Here is a 26340-nt window from a genome sequence, read left to right on the forward strand (position 1 = left end):
CGGGGATTAAAAATCCATTACTTTGTGTGACCCTCAATGGTTCAGGGATACAGCTAGCCGTGGGCTCACAACTCCTTGTGACTCGGAACAACAATTTTCGACTTGCCCATCGAATCATGGTATGAGCGCCTAGCAACATCGCCCCATGATTCCCTAGGTATCACTGATAGTGCCTACAAAAACCAGTAGATTTTGGTTAGCGTACAGTACGGTCCCTTCATCCAAATATCCCGATCGAATCAACAACCATTGGTATATCGAGAGTCGCTCGAGATTCGATAACTATGCAATACATCTTGAAGATCAAATAGTGACATCGCATGTGCTACTAAGAAACCATTTCTTAAATCACATCATGTACTCTGGCCAGATATTCGTCACACTAATATCTCCTCAGATCGCATAGGATATCCACACTCGCAAGTATGTGGTGAATCCTTGACAACAAAGCATCGACTCCTATATGTGTTGTAACTGTACCCAATCCCGACACCTGATGACCCCAATAGAGTCGGTAAACGAGTCAAAGCACAGTACTAGCATATAGAGTCTCAATGATGTCTCAAGTAGCAAGGACTAATGGTGTACAACCAAAACCGCGGACTTTATCCACTCGATAAGTGATAACCACTTGAAAAGTCCGGATAGGGTAGTTCGATCATTCATCATATGAATATCCATTTGCATGCTTCGAACATCTCTATGTTCCTTACCAATGAAACGTGGTACTCTGCATCGCAAATGCTAGTCTCAAACTCGAGCGATCCTTATCCTTATTATCGGACGGCTCAATCGACTAGGAACAGTCTAGAATATACAGTGACTATAAGATGTGTTTCATGATAGACATCTCCATGTTCTACCACATCTTACATACACTATAGTATATTCAAGGTCTTTATCAAAACAACAATAGTATATCACAATATCACAATATGAAGAAAGACAAAGTCATTGCCATTAATAAAAGTGTAAATTATATTAAACAAAAGATTGTTTATACAAAGAGTCAATAAAGCCCTTAGCCACAAGTTGGCTCACCGGGCACCCACTCTTTCAATCTCCCACTTGCCCTAAAGCCAACTAGTCATACTACGTAGACCCATTGCTTCGCGATGTTTGTCAAATAATGGTCCTGGCAAGGGCTTAGTAAGTGGATCAGCGATATTGTCTGCAGAGGCCACTCTTTCGACAGTGATGTCTCCTCTTTCCACAATCTCCCGGATGATGTGGTATTTTCTCAGTACGTGTTTGGATCTTTGATGAGACCTTGGTTCCTTTGCCTGAGCAACGGCACCCGTGTTGTCACAGTACACCGGGACTGGACAAACAACTTCAGGAATGACGCCCAACTCTTGGACGAAATTCCTCATCCAAACGGCCTCTTTAGCAGCAGCTGATGCTGCAATGTATTCAGCTTCAGTGGTGGAATCCGCTGTGGTGTCCTGCTTGGAACTCTTCCAAGAGACAGCACCGCCATTGAGCATGAACACAAATCCAGAGGTTGACTTCGAGTCATCCACGTCACTTTGGAAGCTAGAGTCGGTATAGCCTTCCAATTTTAGTTCTCTTCCTCCATATACCATGAACATATTCTTAGTCCTTCGTAAGTACTTAAGAATGTCCTTCACGGCTTTCCAATGCATTTGACCGGGATTAGCTTGATATCTGCTCGTGACACTCAGAGCAAATGCTACATCCGGTCTGGTAGATATCATCCCATACATGATACTACCTATGGCTGACGCATATGGTACATGTGTCATTTTCTCTATCTCTTCATCAGTCTTGGGACACATAGACTTGGATAGAGAAACTCCATGACACATGAGTAGATGTCCTCTCTTGGACCCATCCATTGAAAACCGTTTCAATATGGTGTCGATGTAGGTTGATTGAGTGAGTCCTATCATTCTCTTAGATCTATCTCTATAGATCTGTATCCCAAGAATATAGGATGCCTCACCCAAATCCTTCATCGAGAATCTACCTGATAACCATATCTTTGTTGACTGCAACATCCCTACATCATTCCCAATGAGTAGGATGTCATCAACATAAAGTACTAAGAATGTCACAGCATCCTTAACTACTTTCTTGTACACGCATGGTTCCTCCGGATTCTTGATGAAACCAAAATCTTTTATTGTTTCATCAAATTTTTGGTTCCAACTTCTTGATGCTTGTTTTAGACCATAAATTGATCTCTGAAGCTTGCATACCTTATGCTCGCTTCCCATGGATGTGAACCCCTCAGGCTGCTTCATATAGATCTCTTCCTTAATGTCTCAATTAAGAAAAGCAGTCTTCACATCCATTTGCCATATCTCATAGTCATACCATGCAGCTATGGCAATAAGGATTCTTATGGACTTGAACATTGCAACTGGTGAAAATGTTTCATCATAGTCAACTCCTTGTCTTTGAGTATAACCTTTCGCCACCAATCGCGCCTTGTAGGTCAATACCTTACCATCAGGCCCAAGCTTTCTCTTGTAGATCCATTTACACCCTATTGGAACAATTCCATCTGGAGGATCTACTAAAGACCAAACTTGGTTTGTATGCATCGAATCTATTTCCGACTGCATAGCTTCAAGCCATAAATTTGAATCCGCATCAGAAATTGCTTCCTTGAAGTTTCTTGGATCACATCCAACATCGGGTTCATCTTGATCCCCTTCAAGAAGAAGACCATATCGAATAGGAGGTCTAGAAGTCCTCTCGGATCTTCTAGGTACAGGCGTGTCCAGCAATGGTTCCTGAGGTGTAGGATCGTTATTTTGTATTTTGGGTTCTTCTCGAATTTCTTCGAGTTCCATCATCTCGCCTTTCTTATCCAATAAGAACTCCTTCTCCAAGAAGGTGGCATTCCTTGAAACAAACACCTTTGTTTCAGCAGGATAATAGAAATAATATCCGATTGAATTCTTCGGATACCCTACAAAATAACATAAGCTGGATCGACTATCCAACTTATCTCCCACTGTCCGCTTCACGTAAGCAGGACATCCCCAAATCCTCAAGTACGAATACTTAGGAGCTTTTCCATTCCATAACTCGTATGGTGTTTTGTCCACTGCTTTAGTGTGGACGTTGTTCAACAACAATACCGCCGTTTCAAGCGCATAGCCCCAAAACGAAGGTGGAAGCTCAGTGAAGCTCATCATGGATCGAACCATGTCCAACAAAGTTCGATTACGACGCTCCGATACACCATTAAGCTGTGGTGTCATAGGAGGAGTCCACTGAGAGAGAATCCCATTCTCTTTTAGATAGTCCAAAAACTCGGTACTCAAGTATTCTCCACCTCGATCCGATCGAAGTGCTTTAATACTTTTACCTAGCTTGTTTTCTACTTCAGCCTTGAATTCTTTGAACTTTTCAAATGCTTCAGACTTATATTTCATTAAATATAAATACCCATACCTTGAATAATCATCAGTAAAGGTAATGAAGTAGGTGTGGCCATATTGAGTCCCAACTCTAAATGGACCACAAACATCTGTATGGATCAAATCCAACAGATTTTGACTACGCTCAGGTTTCCCCTTAAAAGGAGATTTAGTCATTTTTCCTTTTAGGCAGGATTCACAAGTAGGTAGAGAGTTAATATCAGACATATCAAACATGCCCTCTCCCACTAGCTTGTTCATCCTCCTTGAGGAAATATGACCTAGCCTAGCGTGCCAAAGGTTTGCCGGGTTTTGGCTATTGATTTTCCTTTTGTTTGTTGTTGCCGGTTTATCAGCATAATTTATTGGAACGTCTTTTAGTTTTAAGTTGTATAGATCGTTTTCAAGTTGTCCATTTCCAATCAAACATTCATTCTTGTAAATATTGCAAATTCCATTCACAAAATTGCAAGAATAACCATCTCTATCAAGCATAGAAACAGAAATAATGTTTTTAATCAAATCCGGAACAAATAAAACATCTCTTAAAAGTAACTTAAAACCGTTCTGCAAAATTAAATAAACATCTCCCACGGCTTTTGCTTCAACTCTGGAACCATTTCCGAGCCTCAGCTGGGTCTCACCCATCCTAAGCCTGCGACTTCTTGTCATCACCTGCAAATCATTGCAAATGTGAGATCCACATCCGGTATCCAATACCCAAGAAGTAGTATTAAGTGAAACATTTATTTCAATATAGAACATACCCTTTGCAGTTCGCAACTGCTCTAGATATTCCTTGCAGTTACGCTTCCAATGACCGGGCTTCTTGCAGTAATGGCAAACATCCTTGGATTTTTCAGTGTTTGAAGCCTTTGTCTTGTACTTCTTCTCGGGTTCGATTTTCTTGGGTGGGGCAGAACGTTTCTTACCCTTCGTACTTGGCCCCTTCTTAGCAGAAGAAGAGGAGCCCACCAAGAAAGCCGGTTTATCCTTCTTTAATGTGGATTCATATGTCACAAGCATATTGACCATCTCTTCAAGGGAGGCCTCTATCTTGTTCATATTGAAATTTACCACAAATCCGTCAAACGAAGAAGGAAGAGACAGAAGTAGTAAGTCCACGTTGAGTTCATGCTCCAACACCAAATCAAGGATTACCAACTTCTGTATGAGCCAAATCACTCGTACCCCATGATCACGGACCGAAGTCCCTTCACGCATGCAACACGTCATTAGCTCCTTTACAGTAGCGAACCTTTCAGCCCTCGATTGAGCCCCAAAAAGTTCCTTGAGTTGAACGTGAATGTCAGCAGCATTCACGGTGTCCTCAAATCGCCTCTGGAGTTCATCAGACATCGAGGCTTGCATATAGCATTTGGTCTTGATATCATGGTCCCACCATGTATCAAGCTTGGCTAACTCCTCCGGACTTACGTCAGCTGGTGCTTCCTTCGGAGGAGATTTCTCTAACACGTAGAGCATCTTCTCCGAAGTCAAGACAATCTTCAACTTACGGAACCATTCCGTATAGTTTGCGCCAGTCAACTTATTTTGTTCGAGGATCGAGAAAAGTGGATTACGCGAATTCATTGTATGAAATACTGAAAAGAAACAGACAAATATCAGTGATTGTTTAAGCAATTTACTAAGACATAAAATAGGCGAAATTTATTCTATGAATCTCACTCCCACTATTTTAACGATTTCACTACCCTCTAGTGAAAACGGGAAACTGTTTTCCTTAGTGAGAACATGGAGTCCAATTGACAAACTTATGGTCCCGAATAATATCAGCCAACCATAATTTTCAAATGGTAGAGCCCAATTGCTTCCAAAGCAACCTCCATGTTTTTTACCTCATGTCCAATAAGGGCCCAATAATATGACGCCGTTTATTGTGACATGTCAAGATGACCCATCAATATTAAGTTGTGATGGACGGTCGCCATGTGGATCCCCAATAATATGAGCCGATCCCATGGGAGTTCCACCCAACTTACAACATGTGTCGATCCAATGTACAGCTTTCCGACGAACGGGCCCCCCCAATAATATGAGCCGGACCGTATCCGCGGGTAGCATCTCATACATTGATCGTTGATGGAAGGTAGGAACATTTAAACAAATTTAAATTTCCTTTATTTATCTTGATATCAATTTTAAATCATATTTAAAATGAGGGATTTTTAATTATAAAAATTTGTCTCATCATTTTTAAAATTTTGTATGCTTGTCGGATTCACACAATTATGTCTAAAACATGCATACAACTATAATATCACATATTATATAGGATGATCGATTCCATTTCTAATCGACCCGTGGTTGCCAATCACGAGTCTTAGTCCAATCCTAGGTAATATGCAGTATGCAATGCAATCCTATTACATTTGCTTCCAATTTACATTTCTTCTGTCTTTATTGTCTGCTGGGCCCACCTCCATCTTCAAATCTTGATCTCCCACTAAATCTAATGTATTTACAATAAATAACAATGACAAGTAGGGGATACATTTTTAAGGGGTGGGAACGGGCCATAAACCAAGCTCACTTTTATTACATATGACATTCATATTGGGCCATAAACCAGGCCCATTAATAAAATCAACAACAATAAAAACAAATGTAAATTCCTAACATACACCTACAAAATTGGTCATGGCAATCGATCATCCTTATCCAATAACATTTAATTCAAAATTAATTTATTGGATAACATGCAATGACAATTTAAATTTAAAAAGATAAAATCATATCTCATACATAAAATCTTATTTTACATATAAAATCATATTTTATCTTTTTATCAAATAAAATCATATTTTATCTATAAAATCCAATTTTATACATAAAATCATATTTTACTCAATATATCCATAAGATCATATCTTATCATCAATTGTACCAAAAATTAATTAATTTCAAAATTCAATTAAAGGATAAAATATTAAAATTTTCCAAAAATTCAAATTTATCCAAAAATCAATTTTAAAATTTTCGGACTCGAACAATTCGATCCGACGCCTCGTGGACCAATCAAAACAATTTTCGATCGGACCAAAAATAGAATTTTAACATATTAAAATTTAATTTAAAAAATTAAAATAATTTTTTTTCCACGGGCCGCCCGGGACGTTCCCGGGCCGGGCAGCGACGATCGCTGCCCGGGTTTTTTGCCCGAAAAAAAAATTTTATTTTTAAATATTTATTTTGTTTCAAAAACCGAGGCCTAAAAAAAAATTTTTGTACAATCGATTAATTTAATCGTTTGATCTGAGCAACCTGGCTCTGATACCACTGTTGGAGAACTCGGCGTTCAGATCAATTATGATTGATACCCGGTGCAGCGGAAGTTTAAAAATTTTGTATGGAACGATTCCATAATGGGTATCAACCTTACGATTAAATTGTGTGTGTAAAAATTAAATAACAATTATAAAATTTTTACCTTTAATCTCGAATCGAGATTTTGGACACCAACAGATTTCTCTGCTCTTGTTGTATATCCCTGGAACTGATGGACGAACTGTTCTTCAATCAGGTCCACGAACGGATATTTAATCCCTCTGATAGATTGCACTAGAAAATCTATCAGAAGTTTTCTACGAAGAGATTAACGAATTTGATCCGTTAAACCAGACTGTAATTCAAAATCACAGGCTGGATTTTTCTCGAGTAGAGGGAGAGGGGGGGACGGCCACCTTTAAAAAAATAGACTAGGGTTTTCGAAAAATCCTTGTGACCTGTTGTGTGTAATTTCTGTACTGCAATAACTTATTTATAATGCAGGCCGCTAACAGCTTAGGGCCCATTAGTCATAAGTTCAAGCCCGACAAGCAAAGCCCGCATGTTCAGAAATTAATATAAAATTCATCGTGACTCTGATTGATAAACCGATTTCACCAATGTGCACAGAAACCATTTCTGCACCTTTTAAAGTCAAGATAAATTTTTCTGAATCCGAATTCAGTGGTTTTCAAAAATGCCCATCCCTATGTCATTTTAGGAAATCTTACTCCTCTACTCTTAAATAAGAAGTCCAACTTCTTTGTTCATTAAATTTAACTCTTTAAATTTAACTATCTCAACGGGGATTAAAAATCCATTACTCTGTGTGACCCTCAATGGTTCAGGGATACAGCTAGCCGTGGGCTCACAACTCCTTGTGACTCGGAACAACAATTTTCGACTTGCCCATCGAATCATGGTATGAGCGCCTAGCAACATCGCCCCATGATTTCCTAGGTATCACTGATAGTGCCTACAAGAACCAGTAGATTTTGGTTAGCGTACAGTACGGTCCCTTCATCCAAATATCCCGATCGAATCAACAACCATTGGTATATCGAGAGTCGCTCGAGATTCGATAACTATGCAATACATCTTGAAGATCAAATAGTGACAACGCATGTGCTACTAAGAAACCATTTCTTAAATCACATCATGTACTCTGGCCAGAGATTCGTCACACTAATATCTCCTCAGATCGCATAGGATATCCACACTCGCAAGTATGTGGTGAATCCTTGACAACAAAGCATCGACTCCTATATGTGTTGTAACTGTACCCAATCCCGACACCTGATGACCCCAATAGAGTCGGTAAACGAGTCAAAGCACAGTACTAGCATATAGAGTCTCAATGATGTCTCAAGTAGTAAGGACTAATGGTGTACAACCAAAACCGCGGACTTTATCCACTCGATAAGTGATAACCACTTGGAAAGTCCAGATAGGGTAGTTCGATCATTCATCATATGAATATCCATTTGCATGCTTCGAACATCTCTATGTTCCTTACCAATGAAACGTGGTACTCTGCATCGCAAATGCTAGTCTCAAACTCGAGCGATCCTTATCCTTATTATCGGACGACTCAATCGACTAGGAACAGTCTAGAATATACAGTGACTATAAGATGTGTTTCATGATAGACATCTCCATGTTCTACCACATCTTACATACACTATAGTATATTCAAGGTCTTTATCAAAACAACAATAGTATATCACAATATCACAATATGAAGAAAGACAAAGTCATTTCCATTAATAAAAGTGTAAATTATATTAAACAAAAGATTGTTTATACAAAGAGTCATCAAAGCCCTTAGCCACAAGTTGGCTCACCGGGCACCCACTCTTTCACTTCCACTATCAAATATTTTACAATAAAATATCCATGGCAAATAGGGATACATCTCATGGGGTGGGAATGGGCTATAAACCAAGCCCACTTTAAATTTGATAATTATTACAACTCATTCAACACAAAATATCCTAGCATACACCTAGCAAATTGGGCTTGGGCTTTTAATAATCCTTCATACATAATATCACATATCATACACCAATAATTAATTATCACAATAATCAATTGATTAAATATTATATATCTTGGTCCAATCACTAACCTCCACAATTATAAATTAAATTAACAAAATAAACAAACATCTTTGTTTACTTTCCAAATAATTTATTTATAACCGAATTTTTTATAAATCATCATTTACTATAAATAATCAAAGTCTCACTTTAATTATTTATTTCATGAGAAAATACATACTTTAAAATTTTGATTTTTCACAAAAAATCAAATATTACAATTTTAACATCTTAGGACCCTTGACACTTGGATATCCCAAACACTTTTGGAAACCCTAGTCGTCAAAGTCGTTGCCGGAGCTCCGTCGCCGGATTCCGGCCATCCAAAAAAAAATTTAATATAAAGGGGAAGCCTAAAAATTTTTCAAACAGCCTCTAAGTTAATGAAAATGATTTTCTCATGCGGTTAGAAATTGACCTCAACATAATATTCAACAAATTCTACACAATAAAGAGCAACCTAGGCTCTAGATACCACTTGTTGGATCGGTTCTCTTGTGCCCGAAAACGCAGCAGAAGTTTAAAATTTTTAAAGAAAAACCGAGCACATGTGTAGCGTTCAAAAACATTAAACATCCATAGGGTGTTTAAAAAAAATTTACCTATCAATCTCAAAAGATTGATTTATGGCTCTAACAAAATTGTGAATAACTTAGCTCTTGAAAAAGGTAGACACTATCTACAAGCTTCCAAGAGCACACCTTACTCAAAAATGAAACAAGCCTCCAAGAACACTCCTTGTTCGAAAATGGACTCCTCTTCAAATTAGGTCCACGACTAGTCAATCTAGATCCACTCTAAATATGCACTAGAATATTTAGAACATTTTTCATTGAGAATTTCTTTGTCATTTCTCCCAAGATGAAAGACAAAAATTGGAGAATATGGGGTTGAAGTGTTCGGCCATCACCATGAATGAGAGAAGGAATATTGCTTGTCTTGGTACTTAAAAAATGTGTTATGACAAAAGACAAAGCATGCATGGAAAAATTTAAAGCATGCATAGAAAAGTGTGCATCTTGTCCTTTAACTCTTCATATTCATTCTCTCTCATGTATTGTATGTATTATATGTCAAACATATGCATACATGGCCTTTGAACTTAATATTTAATTAATTATCAAACTTAAACCTATTTAAGTTTAATCAATTAATTAAATCCAACTTGGACTCATTCAAGCCCACTAGTAGAATAATTATTCAACACTATTTTATTTGATTAAGTTCATAATAATAGTTTTGTAAATCACATTTACAAAAATAATTATTTATTCAAGTCAACTAATAATCTTGGAACACATTCACAAATTAAAAATTACTTTCCCATTTATTCTCCATTAGAAGTCATACTTCTAATTTATCTCACTTATAAACACCTTTATAAGTCTTTCAATACATTGAACTAATTTTATTCTCAACGGGATCTAGAAAGCTAGTACTTGTGTGACCCTCAATGGTTCGATGATACAACTACCAGTGAGTTCACATCTTGATGTGATTCAGGATCAACAAGTCCCTTTTATGAGCATACCCCATATAGCTTCATTCTTATTTATCAACTCCTTGATAATAATAACGTCAGAAAACTCAAGTCTGATAGTACCCAACCAGTCATGTTAAACTTCTAGCAGCATCACTTACATGACTCCCTATGTATCAAATGATAGTGTCTGCAAGCACCAATCAATTATGGTTAGCGTATAGTACGGTCCTTTCAACTCGTATATCCGGACTGATTCGACAAACATTGGTTTATCGAGAGTTGTCAATGAATCGATAACTATGTGTCATGCCGTAGTTGCATCGAAGGTGTAATCCAAGAAACCCTTTCTTAATTACCACCTACTCTGATCAGAGATTTCAAGCTACATATGCATGAAATCACATAGGATATCCATACCCGAAGGTAAGCGTTGAATCCCCGACAACAATGCATCAACTCCTATATGTTTCGACACAACACCCAGCATTGCCACATGATGACCCCAATTGAGTCGGTAAACGATTCAAAGTGATGCTTTAGCATATAGAGTCTCCATGTTGTCCCGGGTCATAAGGACTAATGGTGTACAACCATAAACTAGGACATTTCCACTCGATAAGTCAGAACCACTTGAAAAGTCCTTTAGGGAGGGTTTTTCAGTGCACTCTACAAGGAGAACCTATTTGAATGCTTGGACATCACCATGTCCCCTACCAATGAAACGTGGTACTCACATCGCAAATACTAGTCTCAAGATCGAGCGACCTTTTTCCTTCTTTGTGGCGGCTGAATCGACTAGGAATAGTTTAGAATATACAATATTCCAAATATGAGTTTCATGATAGTCCTCACATGACCATATCATATTTTTCTACTATTTGTATATCCAAGGGCTTTATCTATGCAACTAGCATGGGTATACAGATAAAGGTGTGCCAAATAAATAATGTCAAATATTATTAAAATAAATATTGTCATTCAAGAGTTCTCTCAAGGACCATCGGCCAACACATGGCTCGACGGGCACCTACTATAACAACATGTTGACCACTAAGACATTGTCCAATTCATTTTTTTTGTTTTCAGTTGTAACTTTGTGTTTGGATTAATTTTATTTGATTGCTAGGTGTTTATTTTGCAAACTTATGATTGTGATTTTTTGCTTTTATCATGGATTTTGTATTATGTTTATTTTAAGAGTGACATGAATTGGGTTTCTTTATTTTGCTGCTTTGCATGCTTCACTGTTTTTTATTTTTTCTCATTTTGAGCAGGTTGGCGGTTCCAACCCGTTTTAGACCCGTCGGGTTTTTAAGACGGGGCGGGCCTGAAAAGGAGGCGGGGTGGGTGGGTCACAGGTAGGATTTTCTTCTAGGCGGGGCGGGTCTCGGGTTTGGAAAAACTCGCCCCGCTGTCAGCCCTAATAATTACCAATTGATAGAAAATAAACAAAACAAATGGGTAGAATATTGAAAAATCAACATATGACAAACCTATTTGACAAAGTTATCGACCAGATGTCTCAGACAATAAGAATGATGGTTACCAAGGAACACAAATTTAATAGCCTTGATCAATCCTGGATGTCGATCAGAGAAAAAATTGTAGTTATGAAATATCATGATATACTGGGATGCTAAACGTGTTTTAACTGGTAGCAAAACCATTCCTAATTACAACCATTTTCTGCATCCACAACTGTATATGCCAGTGTGAAAATATCATCATTCGCATCCTTGGTCACAGCGACTAATAAACATCCCTTGTACTTGTTCTTAATGTGAGTTCCATCCAAAAATATTAATGGCCGACAACCACTAATAAAACCAACAAGACATGCGTTAAAACAGATGAATAATCGTAAGGATCAATTCCACATTCAACCAAACTTCCGGGATTTTCTTCTTTAACATCATGGAAATACCATCGCAATTTATCATATGACTCCTTATCAGTTCTATGAATATCATGCATTGCCATCTCTTTTCTCGTCCAAACTTTATAATACTAAGGTTCTACTCCGAAATCTCTTTGAATGTCCTTCTTCATCGTACATGAAAGATATGATGACTCTCCCCTTAATTTCTCCTTCACAATGTTAGCCACCCAGGATGAATTAGCTTTTGGGAGACCTCTAGTGGCAAATTGTCATCCCCACAACTATGTCTTAGGTTGCACTTTCTTATGCCGAATGAATTTTTTGCTTTATGTTTGGCGGCATAAATTTCCACTCATAATTCTTTTCGCTGCAAACAACTGAGATCTTATCACGATCATTTTTCTTATAAATAAAAGATCTTCTAGTGGAAACAACATAGTTTTTTAGACAAATACTGAATTCTGCAACATCTTTAAATGTTTGGCCAACACCATGCATGCAATGAATCCAAGAATAAATCGAATTGCTTGAAATTACAACTTCAAGTTCGTGGCCTCCATCCGAACAAACTTCATCATCGAAATCAAACCTTACCATTATAAATCAATAGAATACATGAACAACCAAATCAATATTCATTTAATGGCAATTTAACTTTAACTATAAACTATAACACATTCCAAATATCATTAATTAACTAATATACACAATGAATAATAAAATTAATATTTAATAAACTTTCCAACTTCTCAAAAGTACGAAAAAATTTCTCAACTTTGTAGTGCAGTAGTAGTTAATATAAGTGGTGCACAATAATTTAAAAAAGTACAAAGAAGTTTATCAACTTTGCAAATTTTGAAATTGCAAAAAAAAATTACCTTTGAACATTTATGTTACTCTGACTCTGATCATCTTTTCGAACGTCTCTCAATTTGATTATATTTAATTTCAAACAACTATGAAGGTTTATCATGTTGCGGACGTAATCATCTTCGTTCAAGTTTACTACAATATTCTCATGGGGTGCTATGTACTGCAACACTGCCAATTCAGGATTAATAGCATCACACTTTTGTCCTAAACTTTGGAATATCTCTAACAGAGTGGCGCAATTGGGAATTGAAATCAAATAAAGACCATTGATGTAGCGGCAACTTTCAAGAAATTAAAAAATAGCGCTTCCAGATCCTAGTTCCATCAATAAAATGAAGTTGAATATCTAAAAATAAAAAATAATTTCATTGATTTGCGCACGATCAATAACAATGAACATTCAAAAGAGTCAACAATATAGACTCATATTCATGAAAACATAGATCAACTATTTGTCTGACAATATAGATTGAACACAAATATCTCAAGAATTCTAAATAAGTAGTAAGGTTGAACAACAATAACTCATATTCATTAATTAAAAAAATACGTAATGAGAAAAAAATCAAAATGTCGTTATTCCATAAATTAAATTTTAAAAATTATTTTCAAATTTATTTTAATAAAACGTATATGAAATCACAACGAAATTCGTGAAGAAAATAAACCAAACCAAAAATTGAAACAATAATAAAATAACACAAAAAGTTAGCTAAATGATACGATCTGCAGTATATGCAACAATATACAGGACATATGAATATGATCTTTCTTTCTACTGAATAATAAATCGGGAAAGTAAGCGGAACCCAAAAACAACAGCGAAGGTGGAGTATAACTCTGATGGACATTTTTTTTATATACAATTTAGTTGAAATATCCCTCATAAAACAAAGAACGAGAGACTCCCAAGAAAATTTTACCAAATTCATAAACACGGGCGCCATAATGAAATATTATAGATCAACTGTGTTGAACTGACATCCACAATTTTGCTAACAATATATTGTATCATCTGACTATATCATTCTCTCTCTGAAACAAAATCAGCTTATTCAACAATAGAAGCACATTTGAGGCATATAGATATACACAAAAATCAATAAATACAATTACAAATAATTCGACCATATTTCATGTAGTGACCCAACCCAGATCCACTATTAATCAGAGGTTAAAGCTTAACTAAGTATGAAATTAACAATAATCAGAGATAAATTGCGAAAACTAAATATATACTGAACCGGCAGAATACAACCGGTGAAAATCCTCATAAATAATACAAACCAATCGAATAAAATGTAACCTACAGCTACTCCTGCTGGAACTTTTTGCTCAACACTCCAAATCTTTGAAGGAACTACCTACAACTGCCCTGTCGAATGAGGTGTCCAATACAATAGAAATATGGACATGAGCGAACTACGCTCAATCACTACAACAAATATAGTCATACACAACACTACAAAGACAACGGTTTTCAGCAAAAACCGTTGTTGTTTACTCTTTAACAACAATTTTATTTAAAACCGTTGTAATATGTCCAAAAAGCACGCTCATACACAACGGTTTTATGAAAACCGTTGTCTTTAATAGGTCAAAGACAACGGTTTTAATTAACCGTTGTCTATGAGCGGGTTTTTTCAACCTACGACAACGGTTTTTATTAACCGTTGTCTATAAAAATTTATTGTGTGGTATACGACAACGATTTTTCCACACTTTACTAATCCGTTGTGGTTTGGTTTTAATATTAATATTAAATTAAGGTTTGGTTTTAATATTAATATTAATTAAAAATTAAATACACTGATTTTCTCTCACTCTCATGACTCTCACTCTCACGCTTAGTCTTCGCCGCCCCGCTTTAAAACCCAACCCTAGCTTCTCCTCACAGCTCACCGCCCTCTTCTCCGCCCCGCTCCTTCCAGTTCCTCCACCCACCTCCTCCCCTTACCCGAGCTAAAATACCACCCACCCATCACCACCAACTACCTCCCTGGCATTCACTGCCTTCCCTTGAATTATCCCCCTCCTGTCTGTGCTTGCGGTTCGTCGTTAAATGTTTGAAGTAAAATTACGCTTCGGTTGTCCTAACCATCGCGTTGACTCCAATGTAGCGAGGAATTTCGACCTGAATCTTCAAAGTGGTCCCCTTGTTCGATCGTAATTGCGTGAGAAGTTTGATTTTTAATTTTTTTTTCATTTCTACTTTTATGTTCGACCGTAGTTGCATTTGATGGAATTTCGACCTGAATCTTCAAAGGGTGCAGTGTTTGTGCGAACATGACTTTTTCCTTTTCACATTTTTGGCTTTTGGGGGAATCGGTTTTTGAAGTTTTGAAAGATCTTTCTTTATTTAATTTTTTTTATATATTCAATCTCATTTTGTTTTTTTTTGGTGTTCCTGTCTTGTTCTTGATTACTTTATTCCTGTGTATTGGGCGGCACACATCTCAAATTATTCAAATTCCTGTGCGTTTTTTTTGGGGTGTAATAATGTAATGTGTTCATTTTCCGTTTTCCACATGGTAATGAGCTTGGTGTTGTTCAGGAGTTGACATATCTGCATTTCGTCTGGGCATTTTTCAATGTGAGGTAAACAAAGATATTTTATAGGAGTGTTTTTGTTAGTTTCTTGAAGAAAATGTCAGTCAGGATCTGTGCATTTTTTCGGTTCTTGGTTGGGTTTTCTCGCCTTTTTTGCAAGATCCTGGGTTTTGTTTGTGGTGAGTTGATCTTCACAATGCGGTAGAGGTATTTGATTGTTTTGATGTTTAGATGTTATGTGCTGTTTGGGTTTTGTGTTTTTGAGATTCTTGAACTGTTTATTGAAAGGTATTTCATACCTATATGCTATCAGGTGAGTGTTTCAGTGACTGCAGACGTTTCAGATTTGTAAACTTATTTTCTAATTTTCTTGGTATGAAGATGGAAGCCTCAAATGAGTAATGTAGCATTTTTTTCGGAGGACATTTCGTTTTTTTGCGGTTCATGTGTTGTTTTTTCCCCCTTAGTCCTTAAATTGTGCTTGATGAGGTTCTGTTTGTCATTTCTGCTTTCTTGGGCTGATATTGCGTGACAATGTTTCCTATACCTTCTCTGTTGATTTTTGACAATAAATATGCTAATCGATTATATTTGTCTTTAGTAGGTGGATTTGGATTACGATATTCCGAGAGATATAATTAAGTAGCAGCTTGAAACTTGGAAGTGTATAAAATGGAAAACTATGATATATTGGAGCAGATCGGCAAAGGATCTTTCGGTTCTGTACTACTTGTCAGGCATAAACAAGAGAAAAAGAAGTAAGGGAACTTTCTAAGCCCTGAGATTACTTTGAATTAAGCAGACGATGATGCATTTTAGATCAACTGTTAGGTTTATGATTGCAATATATGTAATGTTATTCATTGGTGATTTTCGTGTTTTGTAAGCAGATTGGTGCAATTATTATGTGAATTTGAATGTATCAGATTTTACTGTCGGAACACGCCGGACAGGAGAAATTTGGTGGCCTTAGAGATGGATACTAGTAAGTGAATTTTGATCTTATGAACTGTTCCTATAGTTGCTATAATTCTTGTGATTTTGCTTCTAGGTCATGGTGCATCATGAGTAACTTGGTTGATGAGAAAAACCAATGTAAAATTTTTTAACTCAACTTGGTTGGATGTGGGTATAATTTAGGATTCTTAGAGTATGGCATCACATGGTGCATCTTGAGTAACTTGGTTGATGAGAAAAATCAGTGTCCATTTTGTTAACTCAACTCGGTTGGATGTGGGTATACTTTAGGCTTCGTAGAGTATGGTATCGCTATTTGTCTTGTTTTTGGCTGACCATTTGAATATATAAGAATGATGTTTATATTGTGTTGTTGGACTGTTGCAGCATCCATGGACAGTGTTCCATCATCATGTTTGATGTAACAGCTCAACTTACATACAAAAATGTCCCCACATTGCACCGTGATCTTTGTCGGTATGTTGTATTCTTTATTTAAATTGTGTTATGTTTGGATTAAAAATTCTGGTGGCATAATAACATATGCGATTTTCTGCTACCCATATTCAGGGTTTGTGAGAATATTTCTATGATAATGCTCAAGGCTCTACTTGAAACGACGGCGATTTGCTTGGGTTTTCCCCTTTGGTTGTAATCTTATACTGTTATTTTGTTTTGGAAAATCGATTTGCTGCATCTGGAGATTTGCTTAGGGCTGTTATTGCGATAAACGTTGCTGCTCTAAATTGATTTCCTGCTTGGGCTCTGGTTTGACCGTGAGTTTCACTTGATTATAGGAGTGTTGTTGCTGGGTTTTTGATCTTGTTTGAGGCTGCTAACTTCCTACTCTTCTCCTGATTGGGTTGCTTACTTCTTCCCACCGTGTGTTTGATATTTTGCTGAAACCAGCGTTCTTGCCACTTCCACTACTACTTTGAGGTAATTTGCTTGAAACTCTACTGGTTTTTAGTTCTTATTTGTGATGTGTGTGCCTCTTCTCCTCCTTGCCTGCTGTTCTTGTGGTGTATTGAAGGGGAGTGGTGAATGTAATGGGATTTATGTGGTTATTTAGGCTGATACAATGAGTACCAATAGCTTGGATCAAGCTTCGGCCATTGGGGCTTCTTCGAGCAATGCGTAAGTCTTCTTTGACTAACCAGAGAGCCTTCCTTTGCAAGGCATTGAAGTAATCATTGTCGAAAGTATTTCTTGTTGAATCCAAAATTTGCTCTGCGTTGTCACCTGCACTGCATGTTTTTGAAAGTGCCCTTGCAAACTGTGCGTTCAAACTGGGATCTGAATCATGAGTAGAGTCGAAGTTACTCAATCGACTCTTGAATGATGAACACTTTGCCATTCCCAGTGTGTGCCCCTGCCAGATGGTATGATAAAAAATGATTTAATTAATGTTTCAGTGTGCCGTCTGGATGACGATCATTGTCCCAACTAGCATGATAGCATATCTGTATCTTTATTCTCATGGAGAAGTTACTTTGGCTGCATCCCAACCAGTGTAATAGATGATTCATTTCCTAGATATTATTTTAACGTGTTCTCCATTTCAGAATTTCTTGCTAATGATTTTATAAGCCCGAACAAATGATGTGGATTGAGGAGTTCGGTTGTTTCTTTAACATATTCTCTCGTTATGCCCTCTTGTGGAATGTAGCTTGAAAAGGAAAAATGTACTATAGCTACAAGTGAGGTGACAATTGTTCATATATCAGGCATCCACGAGAAGGGATCCAATAAATAGGATGGCCATGTTTGCGATGTACTATGGGAGAATTTCTGGTGGAGATTTTTAGTGTTTAAATCATTTTAATTAAGATATACTATGGGAGAATTTCTTAGATGGAGATGCCACGTTTGGTTATCATTTACTTCGGACACTTTTATGATTCTTGTATGTTTGAAGACTAGTTTTTCAAAAGGTATATGGAGTCTATTGCACGACTCTCATTAATGAAGTCAACAGAGCCTTTATTTTGAAATTATATTTTCCCATGCACAGTTATCTTGGCTTTGCTTATTAACTTTGTTGTTTTGGATCATCATGCATCTGGCAAAAATCTGACCAGCAATTACATTTATGTTTGCTCTGCAGGTACTCTTGTATGCTGCTGTTGCATTCACTCTCATGTTTCCATTCCATATTTTCCATCTGGCTTCTCGCTACTTTTTATTAAGGACCCTCTGGCGTATACTGTTGCCACTACAGGTTAGATTGATCTAATGTTCAGTTACATTTATTTTTCTACCCAGGGAATCATAGATTCCATTATATAAAGTAGTTTTACATGCCTCGGGAAGTGGAGGACCTTAGGTGATTTTCTTTCCATTGTACGTGAATTTTGACAGTTATGCATCCAGTGTGGGAATGGTTGTTATGCTGTTTCTTCTATCGTCCTAGAGAACTAGAGAGAAAAATTGAACTTTGGAAGCAATCAATTGGGGGCCAGCGACCCCTGTTTCTTGCCTTTCTGTCATGGAATCTGACAACGATCAATTTTTTCTCATTATATTCTTTCTAATGGTGGGGAGTTGCATAAGATATTCTTTTAGTAATTGGTTGCCATGTCTTGTTTTTCTTTCAAGTTTGGTTGTCCAAAAACTCAAATCTAACACAAAATCACTTTGTCATTATCGGTCATGGGTCAGATTAAAAGTTTCTTCTAGGCTCTTTTTCTCCTTGCATCTGAAACAGAGATCTATGAATGTTAGGGTTTTATTGTTTAAGCAGCGGGTTTCTTGTTTTTTCCCTTATGCAGTTTTACTTTCTGAAACAGGCAATCACATTTGCTGATTTCTTTTTAGCTGATATACTGACCTCTATGTCAAAGGTAGACATCTTCTTGTTGCTCATTGTTTCTTGACAAAGTTATCTGTAGTACAGGAAATCTGTACCTTTGTATGTGATTTATCTGTGTTTCATTTATACAAGTGGTAACTACTGTTCTCTTAACACAGATTTTTGGTTAAATTTTTTGTCATGGTATCTCTTGTAAGCTGTTTTAACTTTGGTAGTGTTATGCCTGCCTATCCATGCAGGTTTTCTCAGATTTGGAGCGTTCTGTATCTCGAATGGTCCATCGTCAGGTTAGCTTTTCTTTGATCATCCAAACTTTTCATCTTTTAATGTTGAATATAGCTTACAGGATTCTTCTAGTTTCCTGTTTCTTGTGGCCGCTTAGATGTGGTTTATAAGGCTCAGATTTCTAATGTGGTCAACAGAATTTCATTGCTGATTTAAATTTGATTTCTTAGAATTTCAACCCGCTACATCTGTCTTTGCCTCTCTGAGTTCTTGAATTTATTTTTCGCATGTTTGATGATGGAATTTTGTTGAAATTCGATTTGAAATTTTTGAGTACATATTTTACCTTTTTCTTTCTTTTTCCTTGAAAGCTTACCCCATTTCTTAGACATGGCCATCAATTACAGGTTGCTACTATTGCATGGTTTGAGGCTGATTCAGTCTGTGGAAGTCACTCTGTTGCAATACCTATAATTATAGGTTCATAGAAATAGATTTTCCCTAGCTAGCAGTCCTCTACTTGTTTCCCTTTTTTGTAGCACTTGTTTTGGTTTTTCTTGTAGTGTAATTACTGTGGGATAGAATGTTGATATAATAATGCTTGCATATGCTTTTATGTGATATTTTTGTTCTTGTGCTTTCATGGCAGATTGGAGCAATACAGGCTGTGTCCCGGAAAGCTTATTTTATAGCTATAGAAAGTGAGATCCAACCGAATCGGTTTGTTTTGAAGGAACAAGTGAATTTTTGTAAGGTGACAAGAAGTTGCCGTACATCAAGGCTTGGGAGGAAAAATAAAAAACAAAGTGGAGAACAAGTAAGGCTCTGATTTCTCCGGATATCACTTCTAAATTTCTTGTGAACAATTGTAAGAACTCGTGTTTCAGCTATGAAATGTGGGGAAGAATGGATTCCGATGGGGTGAATTATTGACTTTGAGAGATTTATGTAAATTTTTTTGTATGAATTTACTTGGAAGTGTTTGAGATTGTGATCACAATTTAGTGTGATGGAACATGGCTCAAAAGAAGGTAGCAGATGTAGCTTCAGGATTCCATTGTAAAGTTTGTTGCTTTGATATGATGTTTTGTAATACTGAAAAATTGTATATTAAATTTTATTTTAAAAATTTTAAATTTTGATTGATTTATAATATTGAAAATTTGTATATTAATTTTTTTTTAATTTAAGAAACGACAATGGATTTAACCAGTTGCAAAACTGTTTTCGTAAGCCTCAAAAGACAACGGATTTAAACTGTTGCAGAACTGTTGTCGTACACCTACATAAGACAACGGGTTATAACTGTCATAAAAGGCAGCTTAAGACAACGGTTATAAACCGTGGTCAAATAGTGTGTACGACAACATATATTCACTATTGCAAATTCGTTGTCGTATGTTGGAATCCACAACGGATATAAACCGTTGTCGTATGTTACAAACCGTTGTCAAAGAATGTGTACGACAACAGATATTTACTGTTGCATATCAGTTGTCGTATGTTGGAATTCACAACGGATAAAAATCGTTGTCGTATGTTATACCTACCACAACACCTAAAAGTACAACGGTTTTTCGACCCCTACGACAACGGATTATATCCGTTGTCGTTTCCATTTTTTCTTGTAGTGAATACGAAAGTATAGATACACAAAAAAATATGATGCATGCATATGACTGGGTATACGAGGTATACACGATATCCTGCTCAGTCTGGGGCACCAATAAGTATGAAGTACCATCTGGGATTTGACCTTTGGGTACATCCACACACTCGTCCACCTCACCGTAGCATCAGTCCCCGTCGAAGTGGCGTCTCTCGGTGATGGACAAAACTAAACATATTAGGGTTGAGCGACCCTAACACACACAGGCTATCTCAAAAGAGATACGGCTCAACATGAATATGCACGTGAAACATAAATAAATCATGTAATATGCAAAATGCAAATGCAACATATAAGCATGTATATCCACTGGTCATCTCAGTCAGTACTTACGTAACTCCATATACTCCTAGAAGTCCCCGCATCTACAGTTCAACACTACAATGAAAAATACCCATTCATCATTTATTATGCTCTAAAAGCCTTAACTTAGCTATTACATAATCCATAATATTTTTAAGGATCCAAAGTTATAACTTGGGCACATCTCTGCTACTAACTAGGGACGCCTTTATATCACCCGACCCTCGATAACTAAGGCCAAAACCCCTAAAACACTCAAGAAACGAGAGAGATGAATCAGGAATGAGCAAGAATGAGGCTCCTCAACCCCATATTTATAGATGTAGTTTGGAAGCTCCGATCCCTCGTTCGGACGCTCCAAACCACCTAATCGGACGCTCCAATCTCAATATTGGACGATCTGATCTTGCATGCTCGCCACGTGTAATGGCTTCTCGACAAGTGTCCCTGCCAGCCAGTTCGGAAGCTCCGATCTCCCACCCTTGACATCACACATGACATCACCATGCTGACCTCATCCTAGTACAGCTGTCCTGGTGGAGTTCGGACGTTCCGAACGCTGATCGGATGTTCCAATCGCAATGGTGGCTCCGAAGTCTAGCATACCTTCCGATCTACACATAGATCGGACGCTCCGATCCTAGTTCGGACCTTCCGATCTCACCAAAGACTCAGGACCCTCCGAACTATTTTCAAGCGTTCTGGATCCATTTTTGAACTCCTTGGATTCATCTGGAAATTCCTTTATCAAGTTTTTCCCATTCTAAACATGGTTACTTGATTAATTACCATTTAATCACTAATTATGGATTCGGGTCACTACATTATCCCTTCCTTAAAAGATTTCGTCCCCGAAATCTAGGGAAATGTTGAGAATGTTACGCAAAACCCAACTTATCACATTTACTGGTAGCTTCTAATTCCAATCAAAACATCTGGTCGAATATATATTAGACAATCCATACCCCAGAAGACTTGTATGGTCAGTATCTCGTCGAATCATATCAAAATTCGAAAATTGGCTTAGAACTTTGTCCCGGTTCTAACTTCGCACACCTTGTCAATAATAAAGCTAACGCTAACTCTACCTTCTGACAACTGTCTTATCATCTGCAATTCCACTAGAATTGCTTAGTACTACTGACCAAAGTCATCAATTTTCTGTCTATTGGAAATGGCACAGTACAACTTACGGACTATATTTATCAAAATCCCATGTCTGACTAAAAAATAAAAGAAATTTTCTTCGATAATCGCAGGATCAATCTTACTCTAACATGAACTAACACGTCTCACGGCTGATACTGAATCTTGATGTCTTTCAAGTCACGAGTTAGAAACTTTGATGGATGTACGGTCACCTAGATCCTGAGTCATCTGACCGACTTTGCAAGATAATCTAAACCCTTAAGCAGATCACACATGAGTTTATCCCGAACTCACTGTTCGATCAACTTTTGCGGTCTCAATCGCTGTCCATGATGCAATAGCTTCTAACTGGCTATTAGCACGATCCCTCTGATATCAAACCCGAATATCATGAGGTTCCTGTAGTCTTCTGACTATCCACTGAATACCAATTCTAACTAAAATAGAAATGTTGACTATGAATCTTAGCGATGACACGTAACTTGTCATCTACTACCTTCAGACACGCAAAATCTCTTCCTCTACCATTCGTCTGTATCTATGAGAAGACATGATACATGTATTCTGTATCGCTAACTTGTCGAACACTGATATCTTATAGTGGCATCATCGTACGTACCTTCAGTACTTATCATGCCCGATGCTGGATATCATAACCAATAGAAGATCAACTATGGAAATGGATGGCAAACTCTTTGCCAACCCAAAACATATGATGAAAACGTCATTGTCCACAATCGTCTATCTTATGAAATTCTCAGGTCATCACCTCAGATAAATAAACTACTGTTACGCTGAATGCTTAGATGGGTTAACACCATCCTCGGCATTAGTAGTTTGTATCGAACGATTTCATCTGTCTTGTTACTCGAGATAAAATTTAGAACGACATTGGTTATCCTGCCTTGGATAATGACAATTCCTCGTCAACTTTACTCACTAACTGTGATGAACAAAAATGGTTCACCTCGATTCCTCATGAAGTCCTCAACACTTGCGGTAATCCAGCTAACTTCTGGATCGATCATGATTTATTCTAACATCTTAATGGCACAGTGCATCAGAAATACACTGGGAGATCAGCGACAACAATCCCGCCAGACCCTGAAAACCATAGGTCTTGGCTGCTGTCTCATCCCATGAATAAAAAAAACTAATGCTAACCTGCTAATGCCCATCAAAATCCAAAATCACTTGCTAGCTAACGGCTCAACCAACAAATTCCAGAGAATATAGTTGGAAATGCTCAAGTAAATTAACTAACAATCCCCAAAACCTGTCATCCACTAACAATCTAAAATAACGACTCAATCCCATCTCCGCAATCTGGGTCAACCATTGTTAATAGCAAGCATGTATAGATTAAAACTGTCCCTTCCCAACAAGGAAGTACTATCCTGAAAAGTTACTAATTTTGACGTCTGCATTTATCACTGATAACTTCAGAAATGAAGCCATGACCACAAGAGTCAATTGTAGCCATTTCCCGTGATCAACAGAAACCCAAAAGTTTCATCTCCTGTATTCCTGGAAATTCCCAAACAACTAGAGAATCCTGAATACAACTAAATCACTTAACTGCTTCGAGGCATTACCAAGGATCAAACTCCTAAGCATACCATCTTATAGTACCGTCACAAGTACCTCATGATTCACTATATCCCAGATGAACACTGATTGGACTAAACTTATCGATCACGTTGATCCGCTGCGGCTGACGCTTAGCCTGACAGGATATACCAAATTTAAGCAATCACTCGCCAATTCTTGGTCACTGAAAACTTACATGGCTTGATCAACAAATCTGATCATGCTGCCATAAGTCTCCTAATCCCAAACAATTAGAATCACAAAATTTGCACCGAATTAATCATTCTTATCTCTGACGGAGTCAGCGATAGCTAAGAGTAGTCACTGGCACCAATCCCGCACCAGTCCCGACCTACTACCAACTGCCTTTGTCCAGCCAAGATGGACACCAAGTTGAACTAAGCCCAAAGAAAATTTCCTATTCTATATCCTGGATCATCCTGTCTCAAGGAAGCTTGCGCTGCATCTCTGACGGAGTCTGACGACACCTTGAATAACCACTGGTAGGAAAAAGTCCACCTACTAGATCTATCCATCTAGTGATATCCCAAATCAAAGGCCAAAACCTATCTGCTCAGAACGATCACTCGTCAAGGAAAAATTCCTTTCAAGACTGATTCTGAAAGCAGAAATTCAAAATCTGTATCTCTAACGAAATCCAGATGATAACTAATCTCCCAATACCAAACCTGGTATCAATCCAAACCAAGGTCGTACCCCGCTGCGACTGTTGCCAAATATCCAGACTGAGGTAGCCTCTCCCGACCGTCCTCCTGAAGCACAAAAGGCTTCTAGACAATCTTCGAAGCACAAAAGGCTCCCAAAGTAACACTGTCATAGAGTCGCGCCTCCTCACGTCTAGTCACGATCACATTCCACAACTCTTGGTATCACTTGACCTGGCACCCTGATGAAAACCCATCATCATACTACAATAACCTAATAAGGCCAAAATAGCCCAACTGTTCTAAGGGAAACAGCCTAGAACAATAACCATGTTCCTGATGAATCACCTCATCCCTGGCACTAAACATAGTCAAATGACTAACCAGATCATCCTAGGAAAACACCTAGAACCAACCAAATGGAAGCATGCAATTACCCAGCAAGCCACTGTATTTGAACACTGATCAACTAAGCATTGGGTTAACCTCAAGAAAATTATCAAAATTAAGATATCGAGATCACTAATACAAGTCATGTATGATCACAATCCCAAGTAATAGAAAAATCACTAGAATCCAATTACATCGAAGGATGTACAATCTTAAACTGAAAATGGTACAACAAACGTCTGGAATCATTAATATAGATGATTCCATACTTACAATTAAAATACTTTTTACAACAAAACTTAATACAGTATTTTAAACCCAAATACAACTTGAATGTCGCACACATCTTGATTTTGAATGTGAAATTTCCCGTCTGCCTCTTACAAGCATCAATACAAGCATGCTGGCAGCGTCTCTTCCGCACGATCCCTAAAATATTTGCCTGGATTCCCACACTATTAAATTGTCTATTCTCTAGGAAAGTGAGGCAAAATCTTTATGACAATCTCTCCAACTGCATGTGGAGAGTCTATCCTGGTCAAAGCCGGATGGATAGTCACACACCATGCGCTCCAACCAATCCTAAGAAGTGTCGAGAGTTCAGTATGTATTCCAGTCAGCTACAGCTGGAATCCTCATCACTACCGGACTTCCTCATGATGTGAATCTTTAATGCCAATCTTGGTGATGACGTTCTTGAAGACCACTAATCGCCTTGCAAACTCAGCATCCCATGCTGATATGGACACGATTTTTCTCTCCTGAATCGAATTCCTATTAATTGTGCCAAAGATGATAGTCTTCATCATCCCTACAAATATCATCAAATAACCTTTGCACTATGTCCCTAAAATCTTATTGCATGTTCTTCTATCATAAATGTAGTGACTCAACCCGGATCCGCTACTAATAAGAGGTTAAAGCTTTAATAAGCATGAAATTAACAATAATCAGAGATAAATTGCGGAAACTAAATATATACTGGACCGATATAATACAACCGGTGAAAATCC

General features: G+C 37.5%; 2 protein-coding genes across 12 annotated transcripts; both read left to right on the plus strand.

Annotated features, from left to right (window-relative positions):
* Nucleotides 1-14857: 14857 nt before the first annotated feature.
* Nucleotides 14858-18676, plus strand: LOC140891348 (GTP-binding nuclear protein Ran1B-like). Of its 11 annotated transcripts, none has more exons than XM_073299799.1 (7): nt 14858-15164; nt 15572-15615; nt 16172-16209; nt 17095-17172; nt 17322-17463; nt 17597-18035; nt 18632-18676. In XM_073299799.1, the coding sequence occupies exons 1-5, from the start codon at nt 15080-15082 to the stop codon at nt 17380-17382; spliced, it is 306 nt and encodes a 101-aa protein (XP_073155900.1). In that variant the 5' UTR covers nt 14858-15079; the 3' UTR covers nt 17383-17463; nt 17597-18035; nt 18632-18676. The 11 variants fall into 11 exon arrangements, 4 of the variants coding, with proteins under 4 accessions (XP_073155900.1, XP_073155899.1, XP_073155897.1 ...); XM_073299798.1 differs by lacking the exon at nt 18632-18676 and adding an exon at nt 18194-18285 and having other exon boundaries at nt 17597-17661; XM_073299796.1 differs by lacking the exon at nt 18632-18676 and having other exon boundaries at nt 17597-18104.
* On the plus strand, nt 18362-20634 carry LOC140889850 (uncharacterized). The gene is made up of 5 exons (XM_073297582.1): nt 18362-18430; nt 18632-18745; nt 19314-19367; nt 19576-19623; nt 20211-20634. Exons 1-5 carry the CDS (start codon nt 18362-18364, stop codon nt 20388-20390), a joined length of 465 nt encoding a protein of 154 aa, XP_073153683.1. The 3' UTR covers nt 20391-20634.
* Nucleotides 20635-26340: the final 5706 nt, after the last annotated feature.

Source organism: Henckelia pumila, chromosome 3 (genome assembly GCF_033568475.1).
Source record: "Henckelia pumila isolate YLH828 chromosome 3, ASM3356847v2, whole genome shotgun sequence".
NCBI lineage: Eukaryota > Viridiplantae > Streptophyta > Magnoliopsida > Lamiales > Gesneriaceae > Henckelia > Henckelia pumila.

Coding starts and splice junctions, on each gene's coding strand:
- LOC140891348 (XM_073299799.1), top strand. CDS start 15,080: ATGTTTGAAGTAAAATTACGCTTCGGTTGTCCTAACCATCGCGTTGAC. Junction 15,616..16,171: donor TGGGCATTTTTCAATGTGAG/GTAAACAAAGAT, acceptor TGTCTTTAGTAG/GTGGATTTGGATTACGATAT. Junction 16,210..17,094: donor ATTCCGAGAGATATAATTAA/GTAGCAGCTTGA, acceptor ACCCATATTCAG/GGTTTGTGAGAATATTTCTA.
- LOC140889850 (XM_073297582.1), top strand. CDS start 18,362: ATGGGAGAATTTCTTAGATGGAGATGCCACGTTTGGTTATCATTTACT. Junction 18,431..18,631: donor CGGACACTTTTATGATTCTT/GTATGTTTGAAG, acceptor TTTGCTCTGCAG/GTACTCTTGTATGCTGCTGT. Junction 19,624..20,210: donor CTCGAATGGTCCATCGTCAG/GTTAGCTTTTCT, acceptor CTTTCATGGCAG/ATTGGAGCAATACAGGCTGT.